The following is a 16837-nucleotide window of genomic DNA, read 5'->3' as shown; positions in this document are numbered from 1 at the left end:
GTGCGCGCCCATGATTGTGTGCGTGTGTGCGTGTGCACGCGCAGTGAAGACGCCACGTCGGCAGAACCAGCAGGGTAAAAAGAGAGCTGCGTAGCACAGCCTGTAACTGTGTGTGTATGTGTGCTTGAGAGGAGAAGTTGAAAGCAGCAGATTTTTAAGCGATAAAGGCGTGAAGAAGAAAAACCGAAGAAGAAGAGATCGTTAAACAGCCAGAACAGCACACACCGAAAACACATTTATTTCCTCAGAGTTTGTCTCGGAGGCTGAAACAGAAGCTGCTCCTCTCTCAAGTTTCTCTGCCAGGTGTGTTAGTGGGAGAAGCACTGGGAACAATGGTGAAGGTAAGGACTAACCAGCATCTTTATTAACGGTTACATATCTGGAAACGTGTCAAAAATACTAGGCTACGTGTAATGGTGGGGTTCTAACAGCATGCGAGCTATGTGACTGTAGTTTTTTTAGCAGCAAGCTACATGCGTAATGATGTGGAAATACAAAATGACAAGAGCTCTTTTTATTAGTTTTCTCTCCTTCAGGAAATGTGGCCTCTTCCCTTCGGAAAAGTGTATTTATTTATGTCTAGCATTATTAAAGTGAGGCCTCACAGCTTGCTGCTCATTTTACTCATCAAACTCTTAACCAGCAGTGACTAATCCTATTTTAAAACTCCCCTTTTTTTACATTAGTTAAATTCTTCCAGACTCAACAACATTTTTCAGAAGACTTGCAGCCCTGTTTCCTAACCTTTTTGGATCTAGACTATTTTTTGTGGCTTCCAAGAATTAGACAATTAAGGGGGTGGGGTGATGGTTTGCGAGATTATTCATATAATAGGATATAGCACATCTATTTTTAAGCGCGCGAAAGTATGCATTGATTTTAAGCCTCTACGTGTCATTTTCTCATCAAGGAGTCATTTCATTTCAAACCTTTATTTATCCAGGTATATCCCATTGAGATCATTGATCTCTTTTTCAAGGGAGACCTGCTCAAGTAGGTTCCAAATGAAACATAAAAACAGAACAACAAAGAATGGTCATGGTTTCAATTCAGCTTCTCGACTGTAAAAAGAGGGTTCATTTAAAGGGCCACAAGTCAAAAAGGTTAAGACCACTGACCCATAGTGACATGGCACCAGTTAGGTCATTCTCCTGCTTATGTTCAGTGTGACAGCCATTTATTTTACATCAAAATGTATGATAAAAAAAAACACGTCTGTCTTATCATTTCATCATCAGTTATGCTGCAACTAACGGTTATTTTCACCATCTGTTCAACTGCTGATTACTTTCTAGATGTGTCCATATGTCAAAAAATAGAAAAACGAATTTTTAGTTTCTCAACGTCCAAGGTTATGTCGTTAGATATCTCAAAGCAAGACTTAAAATGAAAAACAATGTGTGAGGTGACCAGTGTGTAGTTTTGGTTAAGGACTTAATTAAAGGGGTTTACCATGAACACACAGCACTGACTCAGGAATATTCACACACTGTATTCATTGAGACTTCAAATAAATGTAAGTAGAGCTGAGTTTGGTGTAGTGCTGACACCAATGCCAGCATTTTGCCTCTATTCGATACCATGCTTAAAAAAAAATAACGTTAAATTGACAGTTAAACATTTGGTGTTGCACTTCTATAAAAATAATAGTCATATGTGAAAGAGAGATGGCGGTATCTGGCCTTTTTTTCTATTCCAACATTTCCCACAATGCAGCTGGCTTGAATCTTTCATTAAACCCATGCATGTTAACAGCTGTAGGTAACACACATATTTCAAACCTCCAATTTCTAGGGCCAGTTTTTTATAAAACGTATTGACATTTTCTCTAAACATAGTTGAGATAACGCTCACGACATCACTGTGACATCACAGGGTTATTTCACATGCTGAAAGAATTACCACTGGAGAATTTTATAAAACCGTGTCCACAGGACTAAATGCGTTACATGTTTTTAAATATTGTCTAAATTAATAAAATATTGAAGTCAATAACTATCTGATCAAGGAATGAGGGAACATGGTAATGAATATGACTCAACTTTTATTTAATAATTATTTTTGTGTTAAATAAAATGAACCCTAAAACTCTTTTCCCCTGATTCTTTGATGATGATTTAATTGCATGGGAGTTTAAGCCATATGTTATGTTGTTTAGTAACAACATAATCTCCTAAAATGCAAAACAATATATAAGCCTGGTGTTTCTTTTCTTTTTACAATACTGATGATCCTGGGAACATTTATTTTATTGTTTATTTTTACCCTTTTTTCTTTACTCAGATTTGGTATTGTTATTTTAAGTTTGAACCATGCTCTGTAAAAAAATGAAATGGTCAAAAAAACCTGAATCCTGGGGTTTTCTTTGTTTTGCAGAATGTGAACACCGTTAACGTGGAGCCACAGCCAGGGACCACAGCGGCCCCCGACGAGGCCGAACCCGCTGACAGTCAGCCTGCAGAGGGTAAGCAGATCACCCCCCCCCCCCCACCGCTGGGAACATGCTCCAATCTGTGTTCACGCTGCTATTTCAGAAACTGAGGGTTTATCAGGGGAGTATTTCTGTTTGCGTGTGAGCGGCTGCAGCTCCAAACCTGCTATTAGTGTCCCAACGAGAGACCCTCTGCTACACTTCATTCCCCGATGCCTCTCAGAAAACACCTTTGCTGTTCATGGAGTGTTGTGTTTTCAGTGTCTGAGGACAGCTTACTCACCTGGTGAGTTTAGAGATCAAATCATCTGGGGAGTTGTTGAAAAATCTCAGACAAACTGTGACCACTAATTGCACATGTCCTCTTAATGAATGCTGCTATTGTTATGGTTCTATGTCATGTACTGTTTGTTCATACTACACCCATCATAGCAGCTCAGTGAGAAATTAGCTACATGTTGATGCTCAGGAGGTTTAACGTTTACTCTGTTCACCATATTAGTTTAGCGTGTAAGCATGCTCAAATATGCTAACTAACTCTAAACACAAAGTTTGGTGCGGCTGAAGGAAATGTTGTTAGTTTTGTTAGTAAGTATTTGGCACACCAAATATTTTACCTGATAAAAGTTAACTGCTTTTATTTATATGAAATGATAATATATCCCGTGTTTAATGTCCCCGTGAGGAGACGTGTTAACCATATATTTAAGTTTATCTTCCCAGCATATAGCCAACTGATGGTGAGAGATGTTTACTCAAACCTTCTCTGTCAGATTTGGGGCCAAGATAGTTTTCTTGACTTAGACAGCAATATATCTTGACAGTTGCTGAACAGATTTGTATCTTTCAGACTGCATTTAAAACCTTGCTCCCTGAGTTGCTTTTGCTATTCAAACCGCAAACACAGGTCTTCTTAGCAATCTTTTAGAATGAGTATTCTGAGACCATGCTTTCTTATTGGTACTGTAATACTTCTAAGAGATATGTTGTACTTTATTAACATTTGATTTAACCAGGAGTATTGCAGGAGTCCTGAACATTCAATGATTGAAACCCGCATTTCCTCCAATGGTCACTTCAGACCGGCTAGAAAAAAGACTCCTTAATCGATCTTTCATGGCCAACTGTACAGCAGAAGTTTACACATTTACAGACTGGTCCAAAAACAGTTTTGGTCTATATATCATATAGCTAATATCCCTGTTTATGTCAACTGCTCAATGGGGTGTTTCTTTTATGTTATTATTATTTTTTAAAAATACATTAAAGCCTAAACTCATACATTGGTAGGGTTGGAGCCTCTGGATGCTGTCTCATGTTTATGGTGCCTGTTTTTAGATTATTCAGGAGTTACACTCCAGCTTCACAACAAACTAATGGGTGACATCACAGTAGCGCAACCAGTCTGTGGTTTTTAGCCCAATTCACTCACAACACTGAGTTTTACCCGCTTGAAACCAAAACTCAGACAAACATGATTAGTTGATCTCACTCAAATAAAAACCAATACCAAAAATCCTTTTTCCAAAAGATTCTGCATTAAGAGTTTTAAAGTTATAGTTTGAGCATTGGTCGAATAAAGCAATAATACTCCTACAAACTAAGTATCCAATGTGTGTTCGCAGAGACTTTGGTATTGATGCTTCTTGTATGTCTTCAGATCTCGGTAAGGACCACGTGGTTGCTGCTCCTGGGATGATGTGGCGTGTGACCGGCGGCCTCTTCAACGTCACTAAGGGGGTGGTGGGTGCAGCGGTGGGCGGGGTGGTCTGGGTGGGCGGAAAGAGCCTGGAGCTCACCAAGACAGCCGTGACCACCGTGCCCTCCATGGGGGTGGGGCTGGTGAAAGGCGGGGTGTCTGCCGTGGCCGGGGGCGTGTCCTCGATGGGCTCGACGGTCGCCAGCAAAGTCCCCTTCACAGCCAAGAGGAAAGACAAGGCGGAGTGATGAAAATGATGAAGATGATGATGATGATGATAGACTTGCCCCGCCCTGAGCCAACAGAGAGATACTGTCAGCTGATCTCTGTCTGCCAATCAAACTCCTCTGTGCCTTCTGACGCCTTTCTCTGGCTTGAACATGATCCAGACTTTCATGCCAACACACTACACTCAGCACCGAGACATTCAGCAGTTCAACGATAACAACAACATGGGGCAACCCATAAAACTCACTGAAAACGTTTCATACAGAACTCCACATCGAGCGGGCTCTGTATGCCTGGAAGTGATTATTTTGCTCCAGGCAGATCATATGGACTTCAACAAGTGGGGGATGACTTCATGAATATTTGTATCTGTTTGCAATCCAATCGACTGACGCTGTCCTCTTTTCTTCTCTTTACATATATTTAGTGATATTCTTCTGAATTAAGATGCTGATTCTAAGCTTTTGAAGTACTTTTGAAATATGTGTGTTGATAAAAATGAAAATGTTTCAGTGTTTTTGCAGCGAGGGATCCTCCGCAGGAGCCCCGCACGGAGTTTCTCTCTGCCGAAACATTTGACTGTAGATACAATCAAGCACACCAGCGTGTGGCGCAGGTCGTTTCCACAGATACATACATTGTTGACATGTTTGTTCTCAATATGTGTTGGACCATGAAAAGTTGACTTTAAGGAAAGATTCAGCAGCATTTGATCACTAAATGTTTATTTGAGAGGAAACATTTCCCAGTGTTGTCTGAACTTCTCATTCCGTGAACTGTGCCTTTAATCAGGAACTGTGGTGCAGGTAACATGCGTGAACCTGTACATGCAATATCAGCATTTCAATGCAACATGTGGAGTGAATGGGAGCTGTTGCTGATGGGAGTGAACAATGTGAATGTCTTGTATGTGTTTTGTTTTCCCAATATATCAATAAAGTAGTTTCAAAGTTTAAAGCTGCTCTTTGAAGTTTTTTTCATTGAAAAAAGTTATTTGTGTGGGGTGTATTTCTTTCTCATACATTTTGAGCTGCATAGTTAAGTTGATTAGATTAGAGGTCCACTATTTTATTTATTGGTAACTTTCATTGAAATGTATTTGCTTGAGTTTTTTGTGGAGAAAAATCTCTAATTCCAGCTTCTTAAATGTGAATAGTTTTATTTTCTTTCATACAACTAGAATTGCAAAGTTAAATTGAATATTTTGATATGCACTTAATTAAACACATAATTTCTTAAAGAAAAACACGTTAGAATTCTCAAATGTTAGCTTCTGAAGTGTGAATAGTATTATATATTTTTTCTTCAATATTTGATTGATTAATAGATTAGTTGTCTACATTTAAGTTATATCAACACATATGTATATAATTGAATCATTGAAACAACACCACGTCAATCACCAGGAAAGCCCAGCGGCGCCTTTACTTCGTCCGAAAACTGAAGAGAGCTCCCACACCCATCATGCTCTCCTTCTACCGAGGCGCCATCGAGAGCATCCTCAGCAGCTGCATCACCTTGTGGTTCGGAAGCTGCACAGCATCGAACCGCAAGACCCTGCAGCGCATTGTGAACACTGCTGAGAGGATCATTGGTGCCTCACTCCCATCACTCGACATGTATAGCACCCGCTTCACCCGCAAAGCACTCAGCATGGTGGGTGACCCCTTCCATCCCTCTAACTGCCTCTTCACCCTCCTGCCCTCAGGGAGAAGGTTCCGCAGCCTGAGGGCGAGCACCACCCGACTGAAAAACAGCTGCGTCCACCAGGCTGTCAGGAGGCTGAACTGACTCTCTCCCTTCTCTCCCCTCTATCTCACCTCTCCACCCTGCCCCCACTGGACCGGGACTTCAACACCCCCCCCCACCCACACACACACACACACACACACACACACACACACACACACACACACACACACACACACACACACACACACACACACACACACACACACACACACACACACACACAACAATCCAGCACCAGTCACTTTTTACGCTGCCAGTCACTTTTTACGCTGCTATTTGTGTAAATAAATTGGGGTATAGGTATGTATATACATATTTTATTTATATTGTATATCCTTTATTTTTATTTTTATTTTATACCTCGGGACTGTGGGAAACAGTATTTCGATCTTTCTGTGTGTATAAACATATTTTGAGATTGACAATAAAGTTGACTTTGACTTTGACGTAATATTCAGCTTTGGAAAGAGTCCCTTTCCCTTCTCTTTTAGCTCATCCTGCATTAGAGGAACATTTGGAATGTTATCCAGAATCATAGAACTCCAGCTGTGGATGTTTAACCAAAGAGCACATTTTATTCTTTTTGGATAATTCAATATTCCTACAAAAAACGGTCTGAAACCAAACCAACTTTCCTACACTTAATTATTAATGAAATCAACAAAGCACCATCTTAACTTATGTTAAAAACAAGAAAAACTATTATAACATATGATACGATACAATACTTCTTTGTTGGATGAAGTGTGAATTTGTTTGTTTTTTTGCTGCTCCATTTGCAACAACAACATTTAAGACAAGAAAGAAGGGAACAGACATTCAGCAAAACATTACCATGTAAGTTATTATATATGATAACTATACAATTTAATCCATGTAAAGTGTAATTTTTCCTTCTTTTGTGTCTTTCTTGTTGTTTTTATTTATTTATGGGTTTATTTGTACATTATGAACACGTGGAAGAGCACCACCTGTAGTTACCTGTATTCAACACGAGGGGCCAGCAGCGTCCTCGCAGTGCTGTTTAAACTGCTGGAAAGGGAAACCGAGCAAGATAACCCGGAAAAGAATGTCTGCGGTGTCCACATGTATCACCCTGTAGACATTTGTAATGTTAGTGAAGTGATATAAATGAGTTTAAACTGCCATATCAACAGTCGATAAGTATTATAGGTGGTTAAAGGTAAGATAGTTTTATTTATTTTGAAAACGTCTTTATTTTTTTCAGCGTAGAAGAGAGAACACGACTTTATCAAAACTTTATTAAATTATTAAACACAAGCTGCTGTAGTAACATTGTATGTATCCAACAGGACTAACGAACCTCTATCCCGAGAGCCCGTTTGTATTGTTTTTGAGATTTGAAATTACCTATACATGTTGGGCATATCAGCCCGACCCAGCAGTACTTTGACTTTGTTGTGTCAAGGATCAGAAGATCTAATGTTATAGATTTCTAAACGGAGGAGTTTTTAATAAGTGCTGTCATTAGTTGTGTAACTCTATGCTGCAGTGTTGTCCAAGCTGATGGTTGGTGCAGTGGTGTAGTGGGCACCCCCACTTATTTAAAGCATGATTTTTTTTTAACAGTCTAATAAATATAAAATCATTGCCAGTGTTATCAGTTGCAAGTGTGTATTTGTTGTAATAATGACGAAAACATAATAGGCAGATTTCACAGTAATTATAATAAAAACGTAGCTAAAACATTTATGCAACTTGATTTGAAGCGTTTGTGTGTGTGTGTGTGTGTGTGTAGGGTGACCAGGTGTCCCGATTTGCGCATTTGAGTGACAGTCGCGCAGAAAGGCCGGATCGGTTCGCTGACGGCCGGCACCGCCCTTTATTATTATATTGTTTAAACGGCATCATGTTGAGCTGACAGACGACACAGATCTCCACAGTGTACCCCCTCCGTTGAAAGTTCACGAGCGCGTCCATAGTGTCTCCCCCCGCCCTGTCCACCCAGTAAAAAAATCCCCACTACACCAGTGGTTTTGTGTCTTAAATCAGAAACCGTGTGAAGATGCTGAGTGATTTTGAGGCTGAAGAGCTGCTCTCCTTCCTCACCCCTGAAGCACGTCCCGATGTCAAAGGTCACACCACCTCCTACATCCTGGGACTCTCTGGAAACCGGTAGGATAATGATGATGATGATATTAATGTTTTCTTTTTAAAATGTTCTTTATATTTTGAATATAATCTATTACACAGTCGTTTCACATATTACATCTTTTTTTTTTAATGCATTTAATTCCATTTTACAGCCTAGCTCAAATGTTTTTATAATATTAGATTTGTATTATTTAAATTACTTTCTTTTTTAAATGGAACATTTTCTTATCGATTATATATCCAAAAATATAAAAAACAGAGTAGGCTGGTAATGTGATATGACTCGCATTAAATTCTCACTTATTTATATTTGACAAACTCAGAAAAATTCTTTATTGCACGGGAAAAAATGTGAATATTTATTTTTACTTTTAACTTTTTTTTCTTTATGAAATTTATAAATATGATTTTTACAGTGTTTTAGTAGGATAGTAGTATTTTAAAGTGTCAAAAATATAATAATCAGACCCGGCAATAGAATAAATCAAGTTTCACTTTAGTTTTTCAAGTAACTCAACTCTAACTCACTCAGCATCATCAAGGTTATCTTTTAGGAATATGAGCATGTCCACATTTCCAGGTGGAAGCTGGGATGTTTGGGCGTTTTACAATATCCCCTACTGTGGAAAAAACTCTCTTGCTTGGTACTGATGTTGCTGGGACAGAGAGATATGCTTTGGCCATCGGTAACAGCATTGGGTAAAACTGTGCATTGTCTCTCCACCACTTCAAAAACAATACCGTTTTTGCCAAGAAGGTGAGGCTTATTGACATGGCGAGATATAAATATACTGTTGGTACTTGTCAATGTCTCTAGGTATGCACATGTAGCCCTGTAAATAGGATGTCCTTTTTTGTTATCTGTTGTTTTATGTTCATGTTGTAACCTACTTGTTGCCATGTTGGACAGGTCTCCCTTGAAAAAGAGATCAAAGATCTCAATCGGACCATCTGGTTGAATAAAGGTTTAAAAAAAAAAATCAAAAAATATATTGTTACATCCCTGGTGGTATGTCATCACAGTGTGTAATATAAAGGAAAGGAAATATAAAGAAAGTAGGATCACCCTGACTAAATATAACATGAAATACTTTATATTGCTGATTTCCTGCTAGCAGATAACTGATTACTCCATCTTTTCTTTTTTAATGTTTGTTTTCAGGGATGGCTGCCGCTTCCTCCGCACCAAACCGGACATCATTACTGCCCTGTTTGCTCTGACCTCTGACCCCTCCATTGCTATTGCGAAAGACTGTTACTTCACCCTCATCAACCTGTCTGCTGACGAGACTCTGCACCAGGTGATCAGCAGAGCCCGGTCTAAATTCACCTATTAGTGATGAACTATTCACAAGTAGCTCAACTGTTTGATAAAAGAAACAATGTGTGCAGGATATAACAATGCACATAACTGAGCTGTGATATGTGTGGTCTTACAGGTGTGTGTTTCTGTTTGCTTCTCTCGCAGGTTTTGTTAACAGATATCAAAGTTCTTCAGGTGATGATGAAGAAGGTTCTGGATCCTGAGTTTGTGTTTTCAGATCAGATCTGCAGCATCCTGTCCAACCTGACCCGCCATCTGAAGACCTGCAAGATCATGTTCAAGGTTTGTTGATTCAACGTTTAAAATGTTCAAATCAGGGGAGCAATATATTTTAAATGCACAATATGTGTCAAAACATCAGTTAATGTGTCTATTGTTTTTGTTTTTAGGGCTGGGTTTAAAACATCACAGCGCTATGAACTGTGGGTAGTTAAATCAGGCAAAGTCTGCGTAGATGGGGCTGTATGGAAAGTGTGCGTAAAGGGGTTTAAAATGTCCAAACAACACCCTCACATTTCACAGCTTTAAGGCCTCTTCGTCTGTTAGTGTGGACATTGTAAATGCAGTGAGCTGTAGGGATGGGTACCGAAAACCAGTATTAAATGGGCCCCGGGGCTGAATTATTAAAGACAGTGGTACCGTTAAGCGCCGACGTTATCGGTCTTTTATCGGTACTGGAGACATTTAAAAAATATGTCATATGTATTATTGCTACACAAACATTATATTGCAGTTTTAGTGTCGCTAACTCCGTTTCCAATATGCAGAAATCTATGATTCTTTTTAGTATTTTCAATCTCTCCAATCCAGCCGATAGATCTCTCTTCCCCATCTGTGTGCGAGGGGGCGGGGCAGTTTACACACACGCAGCTGCTACATGCAGCAAAAGTGCACCACATTCAGACGGAGAAATGCACCGTTTTCGACTGTCTTTCTAGTAGCGCTGTAGCCCCCCCATCCACGAGTAACGTTTCCACGTCAGGTATATTATGTATGCTAGCAGCAACATTAACATTTAGAGTTAACTCAATGATACAAACATAGGTTAATGATTAGAGGTAACTGAGTTATTTATTTTGTTAAAGTTTCAGCTATTCTGTTTACAGTTCTGTTATCAGATTATTTGATACGATTTGTTAAAACATTGTTGTTTCTTTTGATGTGAAATATTATGTATTTAATTTAAATAAAAAGCAATGTTAGTTTTGTTCACAATTAGTTTAGTTAGTTTACCTTGTTTTTTTTCTCTAAAAGAACCGATAAGAGTACCGTTAAAAGACCGGATCAATAAGCGGTATCGATAAAAGTAGTAGTACCGTTAAAACCTTAACGATACCCATCCCTAGTGAGCTGTTCCTGTACAGGTCCACAGAGTTTCTCAGGTCATCAAATGAAGCGCTCCTGGTTGAGCCCTGCAGGATGCTGACGGGTGTTTCTTCTCTGTCTCAGGTCCTGCAGGAGGATGTGGGTGTAGCGAAGCTGGTGGAGATCTTCTGCGCTGAAAGTTTCAACAAGAAGGCGAAGTTCCACCACCTTGGTCCTCTGCTGTCCAACCTGACGCAGCTGCCCGAGGCCCGGAGCTTCATGATGGACAAGGACCGGTGAGTGATCTCAGGACGAGCACTGAGGGTCTGACAGAGGAGGACCTGTGGCTGGGAATTTAGGGTTCGAAATGTGTAGAAGAAACGGATGAGACCAAAATGTTTTGAAGCTTCAGCTGGTGTGAGCTTTGGTTTCGCATTTAAATTGTCATATACCACCAACAAAGCTTGCTATGCGATTGATATTTATTTTATCTGTATCAATGAGGATGTTATGACTTTTTATTTGCTGACTATGTAAAAAAAACCTGAAACAGAAATGGGTCCAAGTGGTTGGGCCACATAAGGTCAATAGATGCAGAAAGCATTTGAGATTAAAGCTCTTTAAATCCTCAGTGAACATCCAATAGGAATGACTTCCTGGGAAAACCTTTCAAAGCAACCAATAAATGCACTTCATATGTTTTTCTGCTGGTAGTATACAGTTAAGGGATGTGTTAATGGACTTTAACTGTGTGTCAAACCCATGAGGTGAACCACATCTAAACATGTGCTTGAATGCATCATGTGTAAATAGACACAGTTCTGAAATATAATTTTCATTTGGTTGATGGGTCATACTGAACCAAAGAGCTTCATAACAGTCAAGTCGTTAATCCGCTAATATTCACAGTACATTTAATGAAATGTACCCATAATGACATCATTTGTCCTCACAGCTGCTGCAGCATGTCGTAATTAGCTGTGTTTGTTTTGCAGGTGTGTGATCCAGAGGTTGTTTTCCTACACTCAGTACCAGGCATCAGTGGTGAGGAGGGGGGGGGTTGTTGGGACCCTGCGCAACTGCTGCTTTGACCACGGTGAGACACAGAGAGACGCCATTAAGAATTACTTGCAGATCTGATAGCTACCTAATATATAAAAAGGGAAATGCTTCTAAGAAAATATATCAGCAACACATAGGGAATGTTCTTTACATTTGCCACAATTGTAACCTTGGATTCAAGAACGAAGTGATAATGATAAGACAAAGGTATTCAGGAACATTTTTGATTTATTTTTTAAACAGCTTTTTATTAAACATTGCTTTCTGTCATCTGGCCCTCTTCTTTATCTGTGCAGCCCATCATGAGTGGTTGCTAAGCGACGATGTGGACATCCTGCCCTTCCTGATGCTGCCGCTGGCCGGACCAGAGGAGCTGACGGAGAAAGAAAACGAAGGTGAGGCTCTCATTAGAAAATGTTCTGGTCCATTTAGGTTACCATTTATGCGTAGAACAAGTCTGGTGATATTTATTTGATTCCTTTATGTCTACAAATCCCAATAACAAAAAACATGAATGAATCCGGTAAGTATTGTGTATGTATCTAAATCAGGGGTCTCCGACCTTTTTTAGGATGTGAGCTACTTTCAAAGAAATAAAACAAGTCGTGAGCTACTTTTACGCCCTTTTTTTGTTTTTTGCAGTGTATATATTTAGCACATTTTAACATTATTATACGCTTACCTTTAACCTTTGTGTGCTGTTTGGGTCTGTGTGACCTGTTTTCAGTGTTTACTAAAAGAAAATGTATGCAATTAATTATTTTAACCTGCTTTATTTGGGGGTGGACCTCACATCCTCTGGGGGATCCGGGGGCATGCACCCCCGGGGAGATTTATTTTTAAATGTTGAAGTTAAGTGCATCAATCTGGTGCACTTTGAGCACAACATAAATGTATGGATACAGCTCTCAACATTGTGTTACCTAGTTAGCATTCTTTCTTTTTATTTATGCATATTTTACCAATCACTCCCCTTTTTAAACTGTTTCTTCTTTTTACTGTCCTATAGTAGACATTGGAATGATTTCTTACTTTATTTTTTACAACTATATCTAATAGATAAAGGTGTGCTCTCTCGCTCTCTCTCTCTCTGTCTCACTCGCTCACAGAGGCTGTGTGCTCCTCCGTGGCGATGACGGCTTGCGTTAAAAAATTATAATAAACATAATAATATTAATAATATTTGTAAAGTGGGGGGACACAAGTGGGATTTCGAAAAGTGTGAGGGACATGTCCCCCCTATCCCCAGTGGAAATTACGCCATGCGTGTGTGTGCGTCAAATGCAATAAATATATATGCAAGTTGCAACACACACAGAGTCAAACTCTGCCCCTCATGTGTTGTATAGGCTGGCGCGACTAGGCTGCTCAATGGGGCTGATGTGTTGATTCTGCCAGAAGGAAAAGTCAAACTCCTTATGAAGCGGTGAGCTGCCGCTCCACATTGCTTTTCTTCCCGACTGCAACGCTGGTCCCGCAAATCAAGCAAGAACGTGATTGGTCGATATTCATTGTGGGGATGGGGGGAGGAGGGGCGTTAGATATATAGAGTTGTAGTAAGTAGATAGAGTTCACTATGATTGATGTTTCGTTTTTGCATAGGGTAGATTATTTTCATTACATTTCCTTTTTTTTGTTGTTGTAATTTTTACATTTTGGATTTGCTTGGCGAGCTACTTATTGAGGGCTTGCGAGCTACCGGTAGCTCGCGATCGACGTGTTGGAGACCCCTGATCTAAATCCTGATATATCTTCTTCCTCTGTGCCATAAAGCTCAATGTTGTCCAAATACAAAAAAAAAATCATGTTTAACACTGTTTTGTGCTGTCCCAATTACTTACTATTGAGGATTAATCCGCCAGTGAAAATAGTCCCAGACGAACGCAGTATTTCAAGCTGTTAGAGTTACGCTTACTAAAGTTTACAAAGGGTTGATGGATGGACCCTAAAGTTGAAAACTCTTGTTTTACAACAGCAAGTTATCACGGCATAGAAGTGAAAACAAAATACACAAAAAATATATACTGTACATATCAACATTACAATAACGTATTTATATAAAGTCTAGAATACACAACAAAATAAAAATTTGAATACACTTTAATATGCTACTACAGCTACAATGTTAACGTGGATAACAATGATATCTACATTAGACAAGTGTGCAAAGTTGCTGCATTTCTTAAACCACTGAGCCCTTTTTTTGAAAACTAAAAAGATATATATTTGTGAATGTCTATTACCATGTTGTGTGTTCAGTTTGCACCAATGGGCTTGGGGCTGAGTGAGCAGGCAGGTGAGACAGTTTGAGACTCACTGACTCTAATAGAGGTGTTGTGATGTTCAGGTCTGCCTGTGGACCTACAGTACCTCCCCGAGGACAAGAAGAGAGAAGAAGACCCCGACATCAGGAAGATGCTGCTGGAGACTCTTCTACTGGTACAACACGACAAAGACAACAGTACATATAGACTCATGTTTTTATGTTTGGTGTTTCACTGTTCTTCTCTTTTACAGCTGACAGCGACCAAAGCGGGCCGGGACATATTCGAGAAGAAGAGCGTTTATCCTATCATGAGGGAGTTCCACAAATGGGAGACGGATGTCCACGTTACAGCGGCCTGTGAGAAACTTGTGGAGGTAGGAAAGAGTTAATCATCTTGTTTTTACTATCAAATACATTAACGAGAATACAAAATGCCATGTAACGAATAATCTCTTGAAATGTTTCTCTTTGTCCTTTATTTAGAAAAAGTTGGCACCCAAATTAGATTTTTTTGTATCCCTCGATCCTCCCCTGCTTTCCCTTCTATGACAAGTGTAAACGCCTGCTATTAAAAGCTGTATTCAACAGCAGTGAGAACTTAATTTTTTTAATGAGCGGAAAATTAAATCAACATCTCTCTAAATCAGTTTCCCCTCAAACTCTTGTGAGTTAAAGAGGTATTCTTAAAAGTGGTGGATTACACTGCATTACCTAGGTGTACCTCATTCTGAATTGGCTATTGTGTGTTTTTTGTAATCTCTTTTGAATAAGAGTCAAAATACAAATTTATCCTGGTGTAAATTACATTTTTTTATTATTTATTCTACTATTTCAACAATTAGACAGGTTATACATCCGAAAAACAAACAAAATGACAGGAGGACAGAAAGCATAACTTATACAGAGATAGCCTTCCCATTACTTAAGTTTCTGACAGTTAAAAAAAAAGATATATATATATACTTTTTAACTAAGTATAAGTATATATTTTATACTAGCAAACCACTACTTATAATACACACATTGTTAAATATTTATTGTTGTATTTTGTACAATGTGCACTTTTTTACTTTCCCTTTTTGTGTTCATACAACATGTTTATCTTATTTTATCCTTTTATTGCACATTCATATTTTAATTTGTTATTTTTATATAATATATTGTTATTTCATTTTATGTTATTCTTTGATTGCACATATATAATTGTATTTCTTATTGTTATATACATTTTGTTATTCTATTTTATTTGATCTTTTATTGCACATTATTACTTTTATTTTGTTTATGTGAATATTTGTATTATAGAGGAGCAACTGTACCAAAGCCCTCTTTCCCCCCGGGATATTAAAGTGTTCTGGTTCTGTATGCCCGTGTCTCATGATCTCCCCTCTGTCTCCCTCTCTGCAGGTGCTGATAGGAGACGAGCCAGAGCCGGGGATGGAGAACCTGTTGGAGGTGGACATTCCTGAAGAGGTGGAGGAGAAACTGACGAAGGCAGACGCCAGAGAACAGGAGGAGCTAGAGAAAGAGCAGGAGAGGATGAAACAGGAGGAGGAAGAGGAAAAGAAAAAGAGGAGTGACACAGAGGGGTCGGAAAAAGAACAGGAGGCTGGACTGATACGATGAAGCTTTCAGACGTGGTTTCATCCACTGCATCTATTTAAGCAACGGCTTTGTGACATTAAGACAGTTAAGTGTTTATTACAGATTTATTCAGACATTACAGGACTTTGAGAGAGCCACTGTGATTCATCATCTGCTCCACAGAGGACTTATCACTGCTGCAGGGATCAACTAGAGTTGAACATGTAAAGTAAGTAATGATATAAAAACGAAGAGTGTTGGATTTTAAAATAAATTTTTCTCTTGAAAGCCTTTAAATAATATTGTGAGCATGAGGGGTTAGAGCTGCAACTTACCTGACTTATCTATTAGTCGTTTGACAAAAAAAACGTAACAATGGTTTTTCAAGCAAGAATTGCCATCTCAAATGTGGAGATCCTGTTTTTCTGTTGGGTTGTAGACTGACAACAGCTTGGGCTTTTAGAACCTAGGATGGGTGTTTTCCATGCTTTCTGATATTTATAGTCAAAAACTATTCATGTAGTAAATACTGGTAAGAATAAAAAATAATAAAAGCTGTTTTTAGTTGTAGCTCCATGAGGGACACACGCTCTGCTTCTCACTGTGAATCGGTTTCATCATATATTAGTGATTTTAATCACTATTACAATTATTTTAAAGTGTTTTTCTTCACTGTCCCACATAACAACGGTAGAAACATTTTTCTACAGTTGGATGTGACATGAAACTCTTTAAACATAAAAATCACTAATCTTCAATTTTGTTGTGTTTAATAATCAGTTTTTATTATTATTATTAATAGCAGGAATAACGGGGGGGGGGGGGGGGGTCGGCTTGCTAAGTATGGAGATCTCCACTCTATGGATAGCTGTTTGATCCCTAACTTCTTTTATTTGCATTCTAAGCAGGTTATACACTTAGGAAAAGTCATTTTTATACCACCTCTTTGTGACCGTATCAAACTGTGCCATGATCGTCAAGCTTTACCTTGAATCTAAATGACATTAACACAAATGATATGACACATTTCCTCAAATAGAAATGTTTTACACATCTTTGAGCACATCTTTG

At 38.9% G+C, this 16837-nt stretch overlaps 2 protein-coding genes across 3 annotated transcripts; both read left to right on the top strand.

The window, feature by feature from the left end:
* On the top strand, positions 1 to 5315 carry LOC307038589 (transmembrane protein 263). The gene is made up of 3 exons (XM_079680096.1): positions 1 to 341; positions 2377 to 2464; positions 4092 to 5315. The coding sequence occupies exons 1-3, from the start codon at positions 333 to 335 to the stop codon at positions 4376 to 4378; spliced, it is 384 nt and encodes a 127-aa protein (XP_079536222.1). The 5' UTR covers positions 1 to 332; the 3' UTR covers positions 4379 to 5315.
* A 1819-nt stretch (positions 5316 to 7134) lies between these two features.
* Positions 7135 to 16524, top strand: hgh1 (HGH1 homolog). 2 transcript variants are annotated; one of them, XM_079685280.1, is made up of 10 exons: positions 7135 to 7293; positions 8124 to 8246; positions 9388 to 9526; positions 9694 to 9831; positions 10999 to 11150; positions 11850 to 11950; positions 12213 to 12311; positions 14264 to 14355; positions 14434 to 14556; positions 15590 to 16524. In XM_079685280.1, exons 2-10 carry the CDS (start codon positions 8137 to 8139, stop codon positions 15806 to 15808), a joined length of 1173 nt encoding a protein of 390 aa, XP_079541406.1. In that variant the 5' UTR covers positions 7135 to 7293; positions 8124 to 8136; the 3' UTR covers positions 15809 to 16524. The 2 variants fall into 2 exon arrangements, with proteins under 2 accessions (XP_079541406.1, XP_079541405.1); XM_079685279.1 differs by having other exon boundaries at positions 7138 to 7293; positions 8103 to 8246.
* The last annotated feature ends 313 nt before the right edge of the window (positions 16525 to 16837 follow it).

This window comes from Notothenia rossii, assembly GCF_949606895.1.
Source record: "Notothenia rossii genome assembly, chromosome: 5".
NCBI classification, from domain to species: Eukaryota; Metazoa; Chordata; class Actinopteri; order Perciformes; family Nototheniidae; genus Notothenia; species Notothenia rossii.
Note: the sequence above shows the minus strand (reverse complement) of the source record. Positions and strands in the feature narration are given on the sequence as shown.

Bases quoted from the DNA above. Each gene is read 5' to 3' on its own strand.
- LOC307038589 (XM_079680096.1), top strand. The intron at 2,465-4,091 runs GTAAGCAGATCA...GTATGTCTTCAG, and splicing joins TGACAGTCAGCCTGCAGAGG to ATCTCGGTAAGGACCACGTG.
- hgh1 (XM_079685280.1), top strand. From the start codon at position 8,137: ATGCTGAGTGATTTTGAGGCTGAAGAGCTGCTCTCCTTCCTCACCCCT. The intron at 9,527-9,693 runs GTGATCAGCAGA...CTTCTCTCGCAG, and splicing joins CTGACGAGACTCTGCACCAG to GTTTTGTTAACAGATATCAA. The intron at 9,832-10,998 runs GTTTGTTGATTC...TCTCTGTCTCAG, and splicing joins CCTGCAAGATCATGTTCAAG to GTCCTGCAGGAGGATGTGGG.